This window comes from Dermacentor silvarum, chromosome 1 (genome assembly GCF_013339745.2).
Source record: "Dermacentor silvarum isolate Dsil-2018 chromosome 1, BIME_Dsil_1.4, whole genome shotgun sequence".
Taxonomy (NCBI): Eukaryota; Metazoa; Arthropoda; class Arachnida; order Ixodida; family Ixodidae; genus Dermacentor; species Dermacentor silvarum.
This window is the reverse complement of record NC_051154.1, coordinates 134,957,422-134,975,997: the sequence shown is the minus strand read 5'-3', so window position 1 is coordinate 134,975,997 and position 18,576 is coordinate 134,957,422. Positions and strand designations below refer to the sequence as shown.

Genomic DNA, 18,576 nt, shown 5'->3' with positions numbered 1-18,576 from the left:
GGTAGTTGAGGCTGAGAGGGGTGCTGGACCCTGGGAGTTTGTGGCATCAACGCAGGTATTGCGGGCAGAAGGTAGACTCGTCTGTCGCAGATGCTGTATGTATCCAAACAATGCACAGAATCGCGTCGCCTTCCAATCAAAGGGAGCACCCTGGCATGTTTGTGAACCACGCGCCTGCTCGAGGACGTAGTCGTGGGTGGACCAAAGCTGCTTCCGTAAGCGTGCCCAGGGTGACGGATCTCGGCCAGCAGAGTCGAGACACACTGGCCGAAGCCTGGCGCATGCCGAGGGAAAGAGTTGCTGAAGCATCACTGAGGACGGCGGCGGCGCACTATGCTCTGTGATGGCAGAGGCAGGGAAAGTTCAGGGGTGTGAGGTAGAGTCCAGGTGCAGTGATGTTGGCACCGCAGTGTTGTGTACAGTGCTGGGTGAGAGTAGCGCATGCATTGTGGCATCGGCGCCATAGCAGCCAGCGCACATGTGGTTTGGAACTAATGCGCCGTAGGCTTGTAAGGAAGCAAGGTGGGGACCACAGAAGGTGTATGCGACCCTGCAGGAGGAGGTGACGACGCACGTAGGGTCGTCGAACTGCTTTGAGTGGCCTGCACAGAAAAGTTGGTGTGTGAAGCAGCATGTAGGTTGCCTGCCTGTCTGTGTGGCATCTGTGGGCGATGCCAGCTCCGGAGACAAGGCGTGCTGTGCTGCCTTGAGACGTTGTCGTGGCGGTGGCAGCCTCACTGGTTGTGTGCGACACGTCAGATGGCGGCAATTCACTCCGGCTGCTGCCTGTGGTCTCACTGATCGTGCACATTGTTGAACAGAATTGACGGCGCTCGTACGGGGAGTCGCGATGAGCTGGAATCGCCACGCTGGCCAATGGCTCGTGGTGCGTCAACAACACAGTCAGGCATGGGACGTCGGGCAGCGCATGCTCTGATAGTAGGGAGTGGGTACTTCGACAAAATCACCAAACCTAGGAGGGTTGCGTTGAGAGTTCAGCATGCCGAAGTACATCAGCATGTCGGTCTTTAACTCTATACGTACCACGGCCATTGATCATAGTTAGCCCGCTATCGATGGTTTGAAATGCCGCTTTCGAGACCTTCCATGCCACTCACGGACACACTGCACTATCAAACATGAAGGAGGAGAACTATAGTTTTCTAAGCGGTTTCCTTTTTTCCGTGAGGCAGTGATTTTTGAACGCGCTCCGAAGTTTCGCGATCGTCAAAGTAGAAAGCAGAAATGGCCGCCCGCTATCAATGGTTTGAAACGACGCTTTCGACACCTTCTGCGCCGCTCACGGACACACTGCGCTATCGGATGTGATGGAAGAGAACTATATTTTTGTTTTCTAAGCAGTGTTCGTTTTTTCCCACCAGGCGGTAATTTTTGAACACGCTCAGAAGTTTCGCGATCGTCAAAGTAGAAAGCGAAAATGGCCGCCTCCAAGAGCGGCGCATGCGCTTCGAAAGATCTCACGATTCCACTGCATCTGCGGCTGATTTTATCGTTGGATCAAGCAGCAGCAAGTCTGAGGATGCTGCTTTTTAATCAGACTTTAACTCTGAGAGCGACGACGGCGCAAACCAGCCCGGAACATCTGCGGCAGCAGCCCGGCAAGCCCAACTGTAGTTCTTGCAGTTAAATTTTTGTAGCGGAATATCTGTTCAATGAAATTTTTTTTCGGAGATAGTACCTATTTGATGGGAATGTATTTTGTATATCGCATAATTTTCGTTACACTTTTTTCTTAGTAGAAACAAGCGTTCCTTTACAAACTTTGTTGTATTTTATCCCACAATCTTGATTCTGGCAATTTATATCTTTTTTACAACATACATCTCGTTAATAAAACTTTTATGCATGAAAAGTGCATTCATTCTGCTTTTTGTTTATGTATTACATAAAATATTGAGTGCAGTACTTCCTTTAGAAAAAAAATCTGACGTAACCTCCAAAAAACACCTATTTTCCCCATGGTAAGGTCATTAGGTCATCATATGATGTTTCACTGAGCATCGGCAAGAGCAGGTCCATAACTATGTACAGAACCTCATACTTGAAAGATTGTATGGCGACGAGAATCTGAGCCATGGCAACCTCAAGCCTGACAGACCAGCCAATGACATCCTCAAGCTGGAACCGGGGAAGCTGCAAGTTCAACTGCTAGGTCGGCCAGCCTGCCATCGCTGCGTCGTCGGGAGGGCAGATCCCGACCGCAGGTCACCAATTGTAGGTGGCCAGTTCATGCGGGCCGTCTACTTTAAGCGCGTGCAGTGGCGATTAACAGCGGCGGCTGGCCAGCAGAGCAGCATACCGTCGTTCAGACCCGATAACCTGGAGCATTCTATCTCTAGCTCGTGCCTTGCTGATTGTTTTCTTCAACTGTGGCTTGTTGCACATGATTGTCACGCTGCTACAAGCTAATACTTAAAGAAAAAAATAATAAAACTGAATTATGTGCACGATGGTGGGATCAAATGTCAGCACCCTAGGCTGTGGTTCAATCTATAGCAGCTCCATGCTCTAATCATTAGGCCACCTGCCGTGGTTGCTCAGTAGCTATGGTGTTGGGCTGCTGAGCACGACGTCACGGGATCGAATCCCTGCCACAGCGGCCGCATTTCGATGGGGGCGAAATGCGAAAACAACCGTGTACTTAGATTTAGGTGCACGTTAAACAACCCCAGGTGGTCCAAACTTCCGGAGTCCCTCATTACGGCGTGCCTCATAATCAGATCGTGGTTTTGGCACGTAAAACCCCATAATTTAATTTTTCTTTTCTAAACATTAGGCCACAATCACATGTACACTGCTATCATGCCAACGCCGAGTAGCTTTTTGAGATGATCGCAGAGTGTGCAACATTGCGTAGCACGGGTGTGCGATAACCAAATGCACATGCGGCAGTTTCCTTTACGCCAAAGACACCGAAATAAATGTGCTAATTTATACCATTTGATTAACTGCTTCCCGAAAGCACCGCCTCACATAGATTACAAGATATGCGTTGGACCTGCATAATTTTTTTAAATAAGCCTTTTGTGAATTTGTGTTTCTGCAAAAATTTATCTGCCTATGTGCTGTGAAAAGGATCAGCCCTCAAAAGAAGAATTGCACAAACACTCGGATGGCAGAGCAGATGCCTGGTCAAAACAGTACCCATACATAAAGAACCTTATTTTCACAAACACATATACAAGATGCGTACTCAAGATAATTACATGTAATAAGACAAGACAAAGAATTACATAAAACATTACATAAATTTTATTGTCTTGCTTATCAAACAGTATCAACAAACATGCACGAGTTAGAAGTTACAAATATGTGATGTGATTGCAAAATACCCCCCTTTCAGTTCTTGGATTAAATCATCTCCAACAATTTGTGGTGTCAGCCTGAATTGCGGTCCCCTTTTCCGAAGCACCTCCCTCGTTACATAGAAAAAAAGCGAAGAGACAAAGCAAAGGCACACTCTAGGCTTTTTTAAAACCATAATTTCAAAAATTATCTACAATTATCGAGGCCTTCATAAGTTAAATTACACCTCGTTGTGTCTACATAGTTTTTCTTCAATTTAGGATTTAGCCAAACCTAACACTGATTTCTGAAAATCATGATGCACCAATGTTTCAACTACTAGTCAACGAACGATTTTCCGGTGCCTAATTTTTCGGACATGCCCGATAATTCGGACGCCTTCGTGGCCCCACCACGTACCCCATAGAGTCAACGTATAAGAACGTCGGAAGTTTCGGACGCAAGAAATCTTCGCCATTCGATTTTCCGGTCTTCTTGCCGTGACTGCAGGTTCGAAATAGCATTAATCGAAGCCACCACCACCACCGCCATTTTCATTATCTCGCCGCCTCCAGCTGGCGCTCTGGCACGCAGATCTGCTCTGGCAGCTGTAGCCACCACCTCTGACCTTCAAAAGCACAGAGCGTTGCATATAGTATGCTGGTTTCCAAAAGTCAGCTTCGCCTCATTACAGCAGTGTGACGCGGTGAAGCATGCGCAAAATATTGCGGTGAAGCATACCAAGAGAGGGAAGGGGCAATTGTCACGGGACACAGTATACTATATGTATGCCTTAATTATACACACGTGCACCCGCCATCTCCTATCCCAGTACAGCCTTATAAGTATACTGGCAGGCCTTCAGAGCTATTTCGGATGTGCCTGTGGCGTTTTGAGCCCTGAGGACAGTAAAAGGCATGCATTAATTTTTTTCGGACTGTCAGTGATGCTACTGCAGACTTCTGATTTGGAGCAATTTTTGGAGCATCAGAAATTTCATTTTGGAGCACTTTGGAGCAGGCAATTTGGCATTTGGGAGCAGCTTGGAGCAGCTGATTTTTCACATCCTGAAGTATTTAAAAAAAACGAGTGTACATGCGACACACACACACACACACACACACACAAATTGATATCGTGTCATATATTGATAGTTTTCCCAGATGTCATTCCGTATATCCATAAACAGAAATGATGGACACATTGGCGGCATGCAGTTATTATAATCACATGTCATGCTGCGCTTCAAACAAGCGACAGTAGAATCCCGCTGTTACGTTCCCGGGCGCTGCGTCTTCCCGGCTGTTAAGCTCCCATAGTACCCAATGCATTGGTAGCACCGCTGTTGCGTCGCAAATGTGGGACCGTTCCCGCATCATGTAGCCTCTGGGCTGCTGTGCCTTTGTTCTGCGTTTTTCATGTTTGTATGGCATTCTTTACTGCTGCTCTACAAAAAGCATGGTGCCTGGGTTTCAAACCAAGTGAGGTGCAGAACTATGTGGGCATAAATATACAGTAGTTCTAGCGTTGTACCTGCAGACTGCCTCATTGATAGCAGTCTCTAGTGCAGTCAGTGAGGCATTGTTTTCTTTTGGTAGAATCGACCATGTTACTGAATGAAGGCTCTCAGCAGCCTTCTGAATCATCTTCCATTGACATGGAGGTTAGGAGAGTCACTGATAGATAGGCAACAATGCAGCTGCTATAGGTGCTTTCCAGCCTGTACTTTTGTATGATGCCTCACTTCTGCAGCCAGGTGTCTGTGCCAGCCCAAGTGGTCTAGTGAGCAGAGCTCATGATGAGGTTCTCTTTATGAAGGGGTGGTAGATAGGTATTGTTACGACTCGAGATATCGTGGCATTACGATAATAGAGTCGGCACACGATGTGCTAAGTCGCGGGTACGAGGTGCCGACGCGCGAAATGCCTGGTCGCGGGTCCAAATAATAGACGCTCGGTAAGCTCAATCGCGCAGTCGGAGGGGCCGACGCGCGAAATGCCTAGCCGCGGGTCCGAGGAATAAACGCTCAAGGTGTCGACACTCGATGAGCGATGTGCCGACGCGCGAAATGCCTAGCCGCGGGCTCGAGGAGTCGACGCTCGAGGTGCCGACGCGCGAAGTGCCTAGCCGCGGGTCCGACGAGTCGACACTCGATGAGCGATGTGCCGACGTGCGAAATGCCTAGCCGCAGGCTTGAGGAGGCGACGCTCGATTAGCTTAGTCGCGCCTTCCGAGGTGCCGACGCGCGAAATGCCTAGCCGCGGGCTCGAGAAGTTGACGCTCGCAGGGCCGACGCGTGAAGTGCCTAGCCGCGGGTCCGAGGAGTCGAGACTCGCTGAGCGATGTGCCGACGCGCGAAATGCGTAGCCGCGGGCTCGAGGAGTCGACGCTCGATGTGCTTAGTCGCGCAGTCGGAGGCGCGGATGCACGAAATGCTTAGGCAACGCCTCCTAAATGGCTTTAAGGAGGCGTAGGCTTAGGCAAGGATCCGAGAAGCCCGCGCGCAATGTGCTTGATCGCCGAGTCGGAGACGCCTACGTGCGAAAGGCTTAGCCGCGTGATCGAGGATTCCGTGCCCGAAGCTAGGTCGCGAATCCGCGTCGCCGATGCTCCGAATGCTTAGCCGCGGGTCTGAGACGTCTACAAAAAGCGGGATCGGCCACGCTACTGCGATGTCCACGTAGCGCCCGCTCTAATACTAGTCGAGATTACGGAAACTGCCCTGAGATCGCGAAGAGACCGCAACAAGCGGTGCAGACGACGCCATCGCGAAGCGAGCACCGGACCAATTGGCGAACCGCGCTGGAGTCACGTGGCGGGCGCGGGCAATCGGTGGCTCCGGCACGACCTTCAATCATTTGCTTTTTCTGTGCTTGTTTCTGTATGGAGGAGATAGCTGAAGCGGCAAATTTGAAGACGGAGAAATGCGCTTTCCAACGAGTCCAAGATGGCGGCGCTCGGCTGCGCCTTTCCGAAGATATCGTGGCTTGAAAAACGCCGTTCTTTCGCGATTTCCGCGAAATTTTTCGGCACCTTGGGTGATACAACAATTTTTTTAGAGCACTTCTACTTGGTTTTCATCGATGATATTTCGGACTCAGATAAAATAAGAGTTACAGAAATTGAAAATATGATTTTCAAAAAATCGATTTTTAGCCATTTTTCGCGATGCGAAAGCCGCGTCCCCCCTTAATCGGGACGCACGCGCTAGTGCTGTTTCGTCTCCTGTTCGCAACTAAGGCTAGCCCTATCATCGCGTTGCACGTTTTAATTCCCCGTTGGTGCAATTGTCGGCGATAGACGCCGACAAATCCGAGACTGTTTGGCGCAGTTAGGCGCAATTTTCGTCGATTGTATCAGGATGGCGCAGTAAATCCCATTTGGCGCACTTTGGCGCAGTTGGCGCAGGAGTGGAATCACTGGACTGTCCAATTTTTCGGACGTTTTTGCGGGGGCCCCTAGGGAGTCTGAAAAATCGAACACTGACTGTATAATTTACAGCTGCCATCTTGTGACTGCTGAAGTTAGTTGCACTTTAGCTGCACACGTGTTAGGCGTTTCACGAACACATTGCACGCTGCAACACAAGCAAGGCTTGCTTTCTAAATCAAATCCACCATTTTCAAAAATCTGTAATTCGTTCGAAACTCAATTGCATAAGGCAAAGTACAAGATAATCTTACACTGTTGTGTATGCCATGCATTTAGCTAGATAATTTTGTCACTTTGAGGACTAACATAATAGCGAAACGCAGTGATGTGTTTTGTAGGGCAATCTTTCTTGCTTCACATCTACTGTCATATTAACGGGCACCGATTTTTCCAAGACACTTCTCTGGCTTCCTGTTATCGCTCCACCTTGATACTCGACAGTGTGCCGAAAAACATGAATCACCGTGGACTCGTGCAGGGTACAACAGTTTGAAACATTGTTTTTGACCTCCATCCTTATGTCGTAGGGTCAAGTGTGCTCTTGCTAAAGTGAATCAGCGGCCTCGCCTCGAAAGGTCGCTGACGTCAGTTTTCCAGGCGAGGGCTCGAAGAGCGTCCTTGCGACATCCGACTTGCACCTCCCGAATAGGATGGTCGTGGTGACGGCGATCGCGACTGGCGCCTTGATGACGGTGGCGCGCGCTGTCGGGCGATAAAATCTTCAATCTCGGGTGGCCGTTGTCCGAAACGTGGTCGGGGCGAATTGACAGGAAACCCCGGAGTCCAAGGCGGCGGGGCGGTACTGGCAATCTCGGTATAAATGACCCGCCTCACCACAGCGGTAACAGAGCAGTCCGTTGGTCGGGCATGCGCCAAATGTCCGATTTACGCGCGGCGGGCCGAGCCTCTCCAAAATAAGGAACCACCTGCGCTGACTGAAGCGTCACATACGAGGTGACGGCAGGTAGCGGCGCTGGTGCAGGGATAGGGGCACGAATGCGTCGGCATAAGTCGCACGCTGGTATTCGCTCATGGTAGGTGTCGCCGGCGACGGGACGGTGCGTCTTAAAACGTCAGCGTAGGTCGCACGTCGAGGTTCACTTGAAGTTGTGAACGCCTGAACTGGTGGAGCGGCCTGAAGTGCTGCTTCGTAACGTGGTGCGCCGAGCGCATGCTGCACTTCATCATGCACGACGCTAGCGATGAAGTTGGCTGAAGGCGGCTGCGCCTGATGCAGCTGTCGCAGCTCGTCGCGGACTATTGCTCGAATAGTCTCTCGAAGCGACTCGACGTCCGTCGTGAGAGCTCCTAGGCTGCTGGTCGCAGAGGAGAGATTTACTTGCCGATCGTATTGGTGTGAACGCTGGTGGAGGGCCTTCTCCATGGCGACAGCGTCAGTGAGAAATTTCGTGACCGTTTTGAGCGGACTACGAATGAGTCCACCAAAGAGCTGCTCTTTCACGCCCCGCATCAAGTGACGCAGCTTCTTGTCTTCCGACATGGTAGGGTCAGCTCGCCTGAAAAGATGCACCATGTCTTCCACGTACATAGCCACACTCTCATTAGGCTTCTGAATGCGAGACTGGAGGGCCCATTCTGCTCGTTCCTGGCGATCGGAGCTGGCGTAGGTGTCCAAGAGCCTGCGACAGAACTCACGCCATGTTGTCAGGATGCCTTCGCAGTTCTGGAACCACGTGCGAGCACCATCCAAAAGACTGAAGTAAACGTTCCGGCGCTTCGCTTCATTGTCCCATCCATTGAACGCAGCTACGCGCTCGAAGTCTGCCAGCCAGTCTTCCACGTCTTCAAGAAGGTCGCCATGAAAGGGACTTGGCACGCGTGGCTTTTGCAGCGTGTAATGAGGAGGTATCGGAGGTACCAGAGTAGCCGTCGCAGGGTTAGTCGTGGTAGTAGCGGATGTAGCATCCATACCTGCCAACGTTGTCGTTGTCCTCGCAGGTAAAGGCTCAAACTCGGGGGCCAATCCCTGGATTCTCCGGCTGGTGCGGTGTACTGGCATGAGCTCCGGTTGCGATCTCGCGTTCCTGCTGCTAGGAGGGGTCTGTTGCATGGGTCGAGAATACCCAGCACCTCCACCAGATAAATGTCACGTTTAATAGACAGGCGGCTTCCAAAAGAGGCCATTTAAGTAAGTCCGAGTCGTCGAAGGGGCAGCGCAGCACCGACAAAAGACCAAGGCGCTAGCTTGTGAACAAGACCGTCCTCGTCTTCTTCTGGGAGCATGATGGCACAAGCGCGTGGCAATATTTCTTAACAAGAAGTTGCTGTCTTTAAATGCACTTTATTCTTGTAATATAGAAAGGTTTCCATTTCTTCAGAAGTGTATAATGTGCAGAATGTAGCGTTCTTTATAACTATCATGGCAGAGGTAGTAACCTATAGTTATAGATACTGAAATAACCGGTAGGAGAAATACAATATATTGGCAAAGTCTAGTTTAGTCTAGTTTGCTTGTATCACTCAAAGTCAACATTAGGCGTTCCAGGACTAGGTGCCAATTCCATTCCAACTCTACTCCTGAATCTCGGGCTTCCAATCCATTCCCATTCCATCTGCTTGACTGGTGCCATCATTCCATTCCGGGTGTTCAAAAATGTGGAATGATTCCGGAATCAATTCAACACCAGAGTTGCCACTCCACAACTCTGGTGTGAACTCCTCTGATATGCTACCTGCACATACAGTCATGTTTAGCTGACAGCATCATCGAGCAACATTGGCCACTTACTACACCACCTGTCAAGCGATATACAGTGTGTTTCATTTTAGCTGCACCAAATTTTTAAAAATTACCTGTGGCAGATAGCACAATTCTAATCTTTGATCTAAACTACTCGATGAGGCGGCCATTACTTCCACGAGAAATCCAAATACCTAATTGAATACTTAAAATAATTATGCTTATTAATGTTTAATTGATTATTTTACGGCACATATCTTAATCTATAAACTGCAGCTAGTGAGTTTCCAAGGTGTATCTACTTCGAACAAATATTCTGGGCTGCGCTAGTTTCGAGATATTAATTTTCAATGTGTACAACGAAATGCATTGGTGTTCCAGTTACTTTTGTGCTTCAATGCATAACACGGCGTTTTCTTCAAAAAGTTAACTGGAACACCAATGCATTTCGTCGTACACTTTGAAAATTAATCTCTCGAAACTGGTTCAATCCTGAGAATTTATTCCAAGTGGTATGATACGCCTTGCGAACTCACCGGCTATAATTCGTAGATTGAAATATGTGCTGTAATGTAATTCATTAAAAAGTTAATTAGCATAACTATGTTAATTATTCAATTAGGCATTTTGATTTTTCATGGAAGTAATGGCCGCTTCATCAAGTAGTTTAGATCAAGGATTAGAATTGTGCTAACTGCTACAGGCAATTTTTTTAAATTTGGTGCAGCTAAAATGAAACACCCTGTATAAACAGCTCCAAGACCTAGCCACTGGCTCTCTTAGCCAGGAAACACCAACAGTATGTAGCCATATTCCATGTAATAAATGCCATCCATTCTTTGTTCGCTACGTCAAGTGCCAGGCTGCCTTCTTCCCCGACTGCAACGCATAAGCACACAACACATACCTTTTATCAAGTTTTTTTACGTCAAAAATGTCCAATTGTGGTCAAAAGCCCAAAGACCTTTATGAATTATGACTGCTGATAATTTTGTCACGCTGTGGCATTACAATGTTACTTACTGCTATGGTACACTGCATACCCATCAAGCAACAAGAGCAATTTGCATGCTCATAGGAATACCGCAGCGGCTGCAGGACAGCATATGGCACCTTTTTGAGCTCAAAAAATGCTGTGTTCAGTCTGGCAATTATCAGCCAAAACCAACATTGTCCTCTGTTCAGTAAGTAGCAAATCACCTTCAGAGGTCTTGTGGCACATTACCATCATCTCATTCTTAGCTTCAGAACAAACACATAAATGCTCTCATTACCATGCAAAATGGCAATACGGTTGTAAGAGACTGAACTGAATTTGAACGCTTGCATCTGTTCTCTTATTTTTTCTGGAAGGCACAACAATCCCTTGCACAAGCTGGGCACAAATTGTTTGAATTTTGCCAAAATGTAGCAGGATGTAGCATCCAGCACAATTGGCACTGCAATCACACCAGTAAACATAGTCTGCAATATACATTCTAAAATTAAATTAATTAAATTGTGAGATTTAACGTCTCAAGTCTGCACAATGGGTTATGAGAGACGACAGAGTGGAGGGCTCTGGATTAATTTTTACCACCTGGATGGCCTGGATCTATCCCACAACACCGTGCTCAGCAGCATAATGCCATATCCATTGAGCCACCACAGTGGTGTACATCAAGTTTTACTCACCCTTTTCCCGTTCCATGGCTGTGTGCATACTGCCAGTGCCACTGTTAGGCAAGTTGTTCGCACTCAACCCTATAGGCAGAAAAAGAAAGAGACAGTTATTCCGAACCACAACTCTCACCTGTTAACGTGCCCCATATGGCCAGCACCCCGACCTAAAGAACGCTGCACATAGACAAGCTATACGAGTGTAAAAAAAGGGCAGCAATGACAGTGTAGAAATGCATGTAGTTCAGTTGTAAGCAATGAGTGGATGCACACACTCCTTTGTTATCCATGCTTCAACTGATACACACCATCAGAAAAATTTAGAAAACATGCCCCCAATATTAAAGGGGGAGATTGTTCTTTGGAGCCGGAAATTGGCCCAAATATCTTTCTGCGTTCCTTTGTTTCAGGTTGGCGTAGAGCATATATGTTAGCTTGATTGGACCCTGGTACCATCCTTGATTGATTTAGTTATTGCCTGAATTGCTATGAACACATTGCGAAATGTTTTTTCTGATTTTCTCAAAACCGAATTTTTGATAGTGTCACAGTTCTGGAGCGATATATCTGGTTCTACTCATCCTATAGTAATAATTATTTTTTCTGTCAGAAAGGTAGACAATTAGAGAGTGCAGTAGGCTTGTAATATGAACAAATAATATTATAGAAATTTTCAAAAAGTAATAATTTGTCCTGGGTGTTATTATGGGTTACTTTAAAAACTTGCCATGCCCTTACTTGACATAAAACTGGCTTAGAACACTATTCTTGCTGTTTTGTACTCTTTGTTCGTTCCAGATCATTTTTGTATGTCAATCTAATTACACTATATACAGGCTGTTCCTTTTTAAGTTTAATGGAATTTTCAAAAACCGCCTGCAGCAGGTAGCATAATTCTAATCGTTAAGCTGGGTTATTTGAAGAGGCGGACATTAGTAGTACGAGAAACCGAAACCTTAGTTAATTACTTTATGAAACATATTGCAATTTACGAATTGTAGCCGGTGAGTTTGCAAGACGCATCCACTTGAAACGAATTTCCAGGATGACACCAGTGTCGAGATATTATTTCCCAAAGTGTGGGACGAAATACATGGGTGTGCCAGTTACTTTTGTGCTTCAAGGTATAAAACAGCATTTTGGTAAAAAAAGCAAGTGGAACAGTGCATTTTTACGGCAAGTTTGATGGCACATATCTTCAAACTGGTGTCATTCTAGGAATTTATTCCAAGTGGATATGCCTCACAAGCTCACCGGCTACAATACGTAAATTGAATATGTGTCGTAAAGTAATTAACTAAGTTAATTCATGAATTTTTGGTAATTAGTTCAATATGTGTTTCGATTTCTCGTGCTACTAATGTCCACCTCGTGGAATAACACAGCTCAATGATAATAATTATGCTACCTGCCATAGGCGATTTCTAAAAATTCTGTAAAACTTAAAGATGAACACCCTGTCTAGTTTAGTAAATAGCTCACCTCCAAAGTGCAAAAAATCGATTTTTTTTTTAATTTCTAAAGCATTATTTACTCTGCAAGAAAACAATGTATATCTTATATTAGAACATTCAAATGCATAAATTCAGCAAGTTTCATCAAAGCCTACCATGAAATAAAAGGTAATTTTTGAAGTGCAGGGTTATTTCTTGCCTTTGGACAAAATAGAGCACATTTTAGCTCATTGTAACTGCAACAGCTACGCCAACAAGCCTATCATGCACATTATATTACGGAAATGGGACATTTGCCCGTCTCCTCTTCCTACACCAATGGCAACAGCTGGATTGCTGAATCTTCACAATGGCACATTCTGCAACTGGGCGTTGGCATTACAGTGTAATGCTGATAACACAACATTCAGATGATTATGTAATAACAAATAACATGATTATGTATAATCAAAGAGTAGAGAGATTTCAATTACAGCAGAGCCCAGATATATCAAGCCCAAAAGGCCTCACAAAGTAGTTCAGTTGTATACAGGGTGTTTCAGCGAACACTCAAAATTTATTTAAGGTTGCCTGTGGCAGATAGCCCAATTCTAGTTAATGAGCTGGTCTACTCGAAGAGGTGGACATTACTTGCACAAGAAATTGAAATGCATAATTGGATAATTAACAGAAGTTCACTAATTAAGTTTTTAACTAATTACCTGATGGCCCATATTGCAATTTACAAAGTGTAGCCGTGGAGTTCGCAGGGCAGATCCACTTAGAATTAATTCTCAGGATGACACCAGTTTCGAGATATTAATTCCCGAACTTTGCGGAGAAATGCATTGGCGTTCCAGTTAATTCTGTGCTTCAGTGCAAAAAGCGACGTTCTGTTAAGAACCTAAATCAACAACAATAATCTTTAAGCTTCTTCACGTGTTTGTGCTAGGGTATATATCATACATGTTTTTTCACAGTAAACCCCTGTTGCTAGTTTGCACTCATTCGTGTTTTCTATCTCGTCCCTGTTTTTTTGCGCCATTCTTTCTTGAATAAAAATAGCTTATTTTATTATTCTAGCAATAAAAATTTATTATCCTTAAATACATGCAATAATTACAGAACTCAAAGACAATGAACACCTTGTTCTCTTCTACAAAAGATTGCTAATCTGATAACTGAGAAAAAGATCATTCAATGTCCGAGTCACTCTCGCAGGACACATTTGCATTAGAATCGATCGTGGCTGCTTCTACATTCAAATTTGATTGTACATAGGCGAGTTTTCGAACACGTTTAAACCTGCCATGATGGCTTAGAGGCTATGCCATTACACCATTAAGAATGACGGCGCGGGATCACATCCCAGCCACCACAGCCGCATTTCGATGAGGGCGAAATGCAAAAATGGTCATGTAGTACCATGCGTTGGGTGCACATTAACCCTTTCAGGGTCAATGACGTACACGTCTGTCCTCGGCGAACACCTCCAAAATGGTCAATGACGTACATGTACGTCATCACTTGTACATTTAAAAAGCGTGCCTCTTTCGATCATACCTTTCGCTTGGCATGTGCTGCCACTCGACGGGAACACGTGGAATTTTTTACTTGCGTCGCCGATGCCTCTCCATTTTTTTTTTTTTTTAATGGCAATAGCGCGTCAGCTATCGCTCGCACATCCGAGGGTGCGCACATGGCGGCGGCAAGTTTCAGTTTTCTCCTGCGGCAGCTCCCGCTTGTTGCTGCGCAAAACTAATGGCTATCTGGTTTCAAATCTCTGAAAGGGTGACCACCTGTTACTCGATCATTTATCTCTCACCGCGGCGCGATTACACCTGTTCCCAGGCAGGCGCGTATATACGAGTACACAAACGATGCTGCTGTTTTTGCGTTTCCTTTTTTGGAGACCACAAAAGCTCTATCTCACCTTGTTGGCGATAAGACAAAGGATTCTCACTTGTTTCGGTTTCCAGACGTGCACACAACCATTTTTCAGTGCGCTTATCTTCTTATTCATGAATAAACAGTGTGTATTTTACAACAGAAACAATTTTTCGTCGCTTTACGGTCACCCTAAAAAAAATTACGACCATTTTTTTTTTTTCGAAATAGGTTCTTTCGAAGAATTTAAATCAGCAATAAAAAAAATGCCAAGTACGACCCTAGGGGGTCGCACTTGGCAAAAAAATTCGACCTTCAAAGGGTTAAAGAACCCCAGGTATTCAAAATTAATCTGGAGTCTGCCACTACGGTGTGCCTCCTAATCACATTGTGGTTTTGGCAAGTAAAACTGCTTAAATAAGTTAATTAGCAGGTTTACTTGTGAGCCTACTGCGAAGCTTGTTATGAACATTTACAAACAAAGACAAGTTTCGTTCTCAACTGGCAGATGGCAAAGGTATCTGCAGCAGCCTAGAAGCTATAGGTGTCAGTGGCTGATTAGTGCTAGGACCTTGGCACAAGGTTCATAGTTCCACGTGCTTCTTGAATTCCAAGACGGCAGTCCTGAACCAATACCCAGAGGACGTCCTGTATTCCAGTATATTTGAATTCTGGGCTACGTTTTTAAAATGAAACTGAAAGGATATATGAAGACACGCGAGGCTGCTCTATCAGCCAAAAGCTGTATGTCATCACCGGTGTTGACACGCCCCTCTTAGGCTGTGCTGCGATAGCCACATTTGGGATAGCCCACTTCACTGACTCTGTGGCGGATGCCAGGTGGTGCAGTGATGCCAATACCATTGCCTCCAGCTGCAATGCCACTGTTCACAGGACTAGGCACAATGCTGGAAGAGTACCGCATCTGCATCAAGCCTGGAGCTGTGCCCTTTTCCATAACGGTAGCAAAGTGGATACCCACTCCACTCAGGGAGGTGGTGAAAGATGAATTGGACACACTGGAGATGGAAGGTGTCATCCGTCGAGTTTACAAGCCCACACCATGGTGTGCAGGCCTCATGGTGGGTCCCAAAGACAGCTGGAGGACACCGCTTATGTGTTGACCTGACCAAGCTCAACCAGGTAACCTAGCGCGAGAAGCATCTCATGCCTACCCTTGACCAGTTGCTCAGACTGCTGGGCTTTGCTACAGTATTGTCCAAGTTAGATGCCAGGGCACGGTTTCATCAGGTAAACCTCCCTGAGAGCTAACAGGAATGCACCACATTCATTACACCCTTTGGTCCCTAATGATACTGCCGTTTGCCCTTTGGAATCACATAAGCACCAGGGGTATTGTTATAGTGCCAAATGTCAAGGATTCTGGAAAGTCTCAAAGGCTGTGTGAACATGATGGTTGACATTCTCACGTACAGCAGCGATCGCTTCAAGCATGACAGCAGTCTTCAAGTAGTCTTCACACTCACTAGGACTTGGTCGCCACTACCGAGATTTGATACCGTGACCCCGCTCTCTTCTCAGCAGAATTACACAGGCACTCGGCCACTGCAGTGGGTGGAATTCTTGATGAAGAATCCCAACCTCGAATATTTAAACTAAAACATGCTACACACACTGTTCTGACCATAATTTTGAACAAATGCCAACATGCATATGGCATGGGAAAAAGAAAAGAAAAAATGGGGGGGAAAAAAACAACAATGGCGTATTCAAGTACAGGCACTTTACTGTGCACTCTAGACATAATGTAATTAAACCTCGAGAAAACTTCTTACAAAACCTGTATTTCTCTCCAGTATTATTTTCCTTTTCTTTATGTCCATAACATTTCTTCTTCATAGACTTGGTAAAAAAATCGCGCAGTATGGTATGCTTTTTTATTGAAAAATTCGCACTTCCGATGTATACATACTCACAGCATGCACAATCTACAAAACTGATACAGTAAAAGAAATAATTCAGATTCCCTGTATTATCCAGTCACCTCTATTCCATTACTTAAGCATTTGTTGATTTGGAGATATACCTGTCAATCGCACATCTGTTAATCAAGCCAAGCTGTACGATCAGGGGTTGCTGCAAATCGTGATGGCAATTTAAAACACGCCTATCATCCAGTCGAAACTCAGTATAACTCGAGGTTTTGCGGGTCCTTTTCTGTATTTTTATTTGTTTTATTTGTGGCGTGCATGGCGACTCGTCCATAAGGTAGTCGCACCAGAAAGCAAGCATCTAGTTTCATTTTGACTCAATGCAAGGTGCCCACGGATGCCATTCGCAAGAAAAGTGAAAGGTGTTGTGATTTCCACCTGCTAGCTAGCGTAAAACTCACCGACTATCACAGTACTTGACTACGTTGCCGGCCATAGATGCGCTGACTTGAGATAATCAACCCTTAATCATTCGAAGAATCTGTGTCATGCTGCCAGCACATTCTCATAGCCTTGAACCATTTCTGTGAAGTTTCGTGCAACTTCACCCAACCTGGCCTGGAGGATTCATCATTGGTAAGCGAACAAAACTGTAATTTTCATGCGGATATCGTATAAAATACGAACACATTCCTTCCTAAAATAAAAGCATGCTGATACACTAAATATGCCCTTGATTTTGGGCTTGCACAGCAAACACACCAGTTGTCATGCCCTAACAACATTGAATTCAAATTTGTGGTATTTTTGAATGACAATTCGCATGCATCGGTGTAAGTACATGAAGCTTTCGTGCAAGCTTAAGTGTTCTTGCGTCCGGCCAGCCATTTGTACACGACAAAATGTTGGAAGAGTGCTCTCGCTTAGCGAGGTGAACGGCGATGCTTTGCCCGGCAGGGAACACTTATCGATGCTGGTGTCGCCATCTTCAAGATGTGTCGAGTCACACGTACGCCTTCATATGCAACCTACCAGAGCAATTTTCACAGTCGCAACAGCCAATGGTATCTCTCAACAATGGCATGAACAGTAATTAGACTTGCGATGATATGGTAAGCTGTATCCGTCCAGCAGCAACAACTGCGATTTGCTTGCCCATCATGGCACAGCACCTTTTTACGCACAGTGGTCTGCTAGCCATCACCATCAGATTAATCCAATATTGTCCTTTGTTCAGTATATAGTTACTGGCCTACAAGGATGTCACGAAGCTCTTTCTTTTCACTCTAGAGCCACTCACCTGTCTACTCTTATGACAACTAAAAATCATGCTACAGTCATGGGAGACTAAATGGCAGATTTCGAGCACTTCCTGACTTATTTTGCTCAGAAAAACTGCAAGAACGACCTACTTAAGCATGTGCGGCGCAAATTATACAATTTTCGCCTAAATGTAGCAGGATGTAGCAGGTTTCACCTCCTGGCACAGTTTGCCGCAATAGGAGCAGCACTGCTTGTGTACTTAAATATTATTTAAGTCCATAAGTAAATTTTATTTAAGTGCAAGCTAAAAAAGAATAGTGCAGGTCGAACGCACATTTTGGAATCTATGTGCAGCAGTTAATGAAATGTTATAAATTTGCCCATTTCATTACTGAATCTTTGGCGGAAAAGAAACTGGCACGCACGCATCTGCTCTCTTGCACCGGTGCTACACAAAGCAACAACTTCGAGCATGATGTTGCGCTGTGTGTGTATTTTCGTACCTTGCTTCTGTCCATGTCTTTTACTCGCAACATTACACATACTAATGGCACACCAACAGGCCTAAGTAGCATCCTTAGTGAACTGATACTGCTTTGTATTTCTTCATTTCTTATTTATTTAAAATGTACCACCCGCTTCTAGGTCAATTCCCTGTAGTGTGTATGTGCCAAGTATTAAAATCATGATTATCATAACACACGGCGATCATTTCAAAGAGCTAGCTGGCTTTGGCACGACAGAAGTATAGATGCGATTGTGGCATCATGGCTACAGTGCCAGGCTGCTTTGGGTGGCCGAGGTTCAATTCCTGCATTGCGCACATGATTCTGTGTGCTAATCGCCACAACAGCAGCTGCATCCGGCCAGCAGCCATGATCAGGAAAGACTGGGAGGGTTTGCAAAGAAAGCTTTAAGAACTTCCAAGTGGTCAAAATTCCCCTGGAGCCGTGCACAACACCACCTTTCATAGCCCAGACGTTGCTTTGGGATATTTTAAACC

At 45.7% G+C, this 18,576-nt stretch overlaps 1 protein-coding gene across 4 annotated transcripts in view; it reads right to left on the bottom strand.

Annotated features, from left to right (window-relative positions):
* The window catches only part of LOC119436073 (tigger transposable element-derived protein 3-like), a 61,865-nt gene that overhangs the window by 31,051 nt on the left and 12,238 nt on the right, over nucleotides 1–18,576 (bottom strand). For all 4 annotated transcript variants that reach the window (XR_007463171.1, XM_037702818.2, XM_049655475.1 and 1 more), the window contains one exon: nucleotides 11,114–11,182. Coding sequence is in view for 3 of the 4 variants with exons in the window: in XM_037702818.2 (XP_037558746.1) it covers nucleotides 11,114–11,182 (69 nt within the window). In the remaining variant the exon portion in view is untranslated. The remainder of the gene's footprint in view (nucleotides 1–11,113; nucleotides 11,183–18,576) is intronic.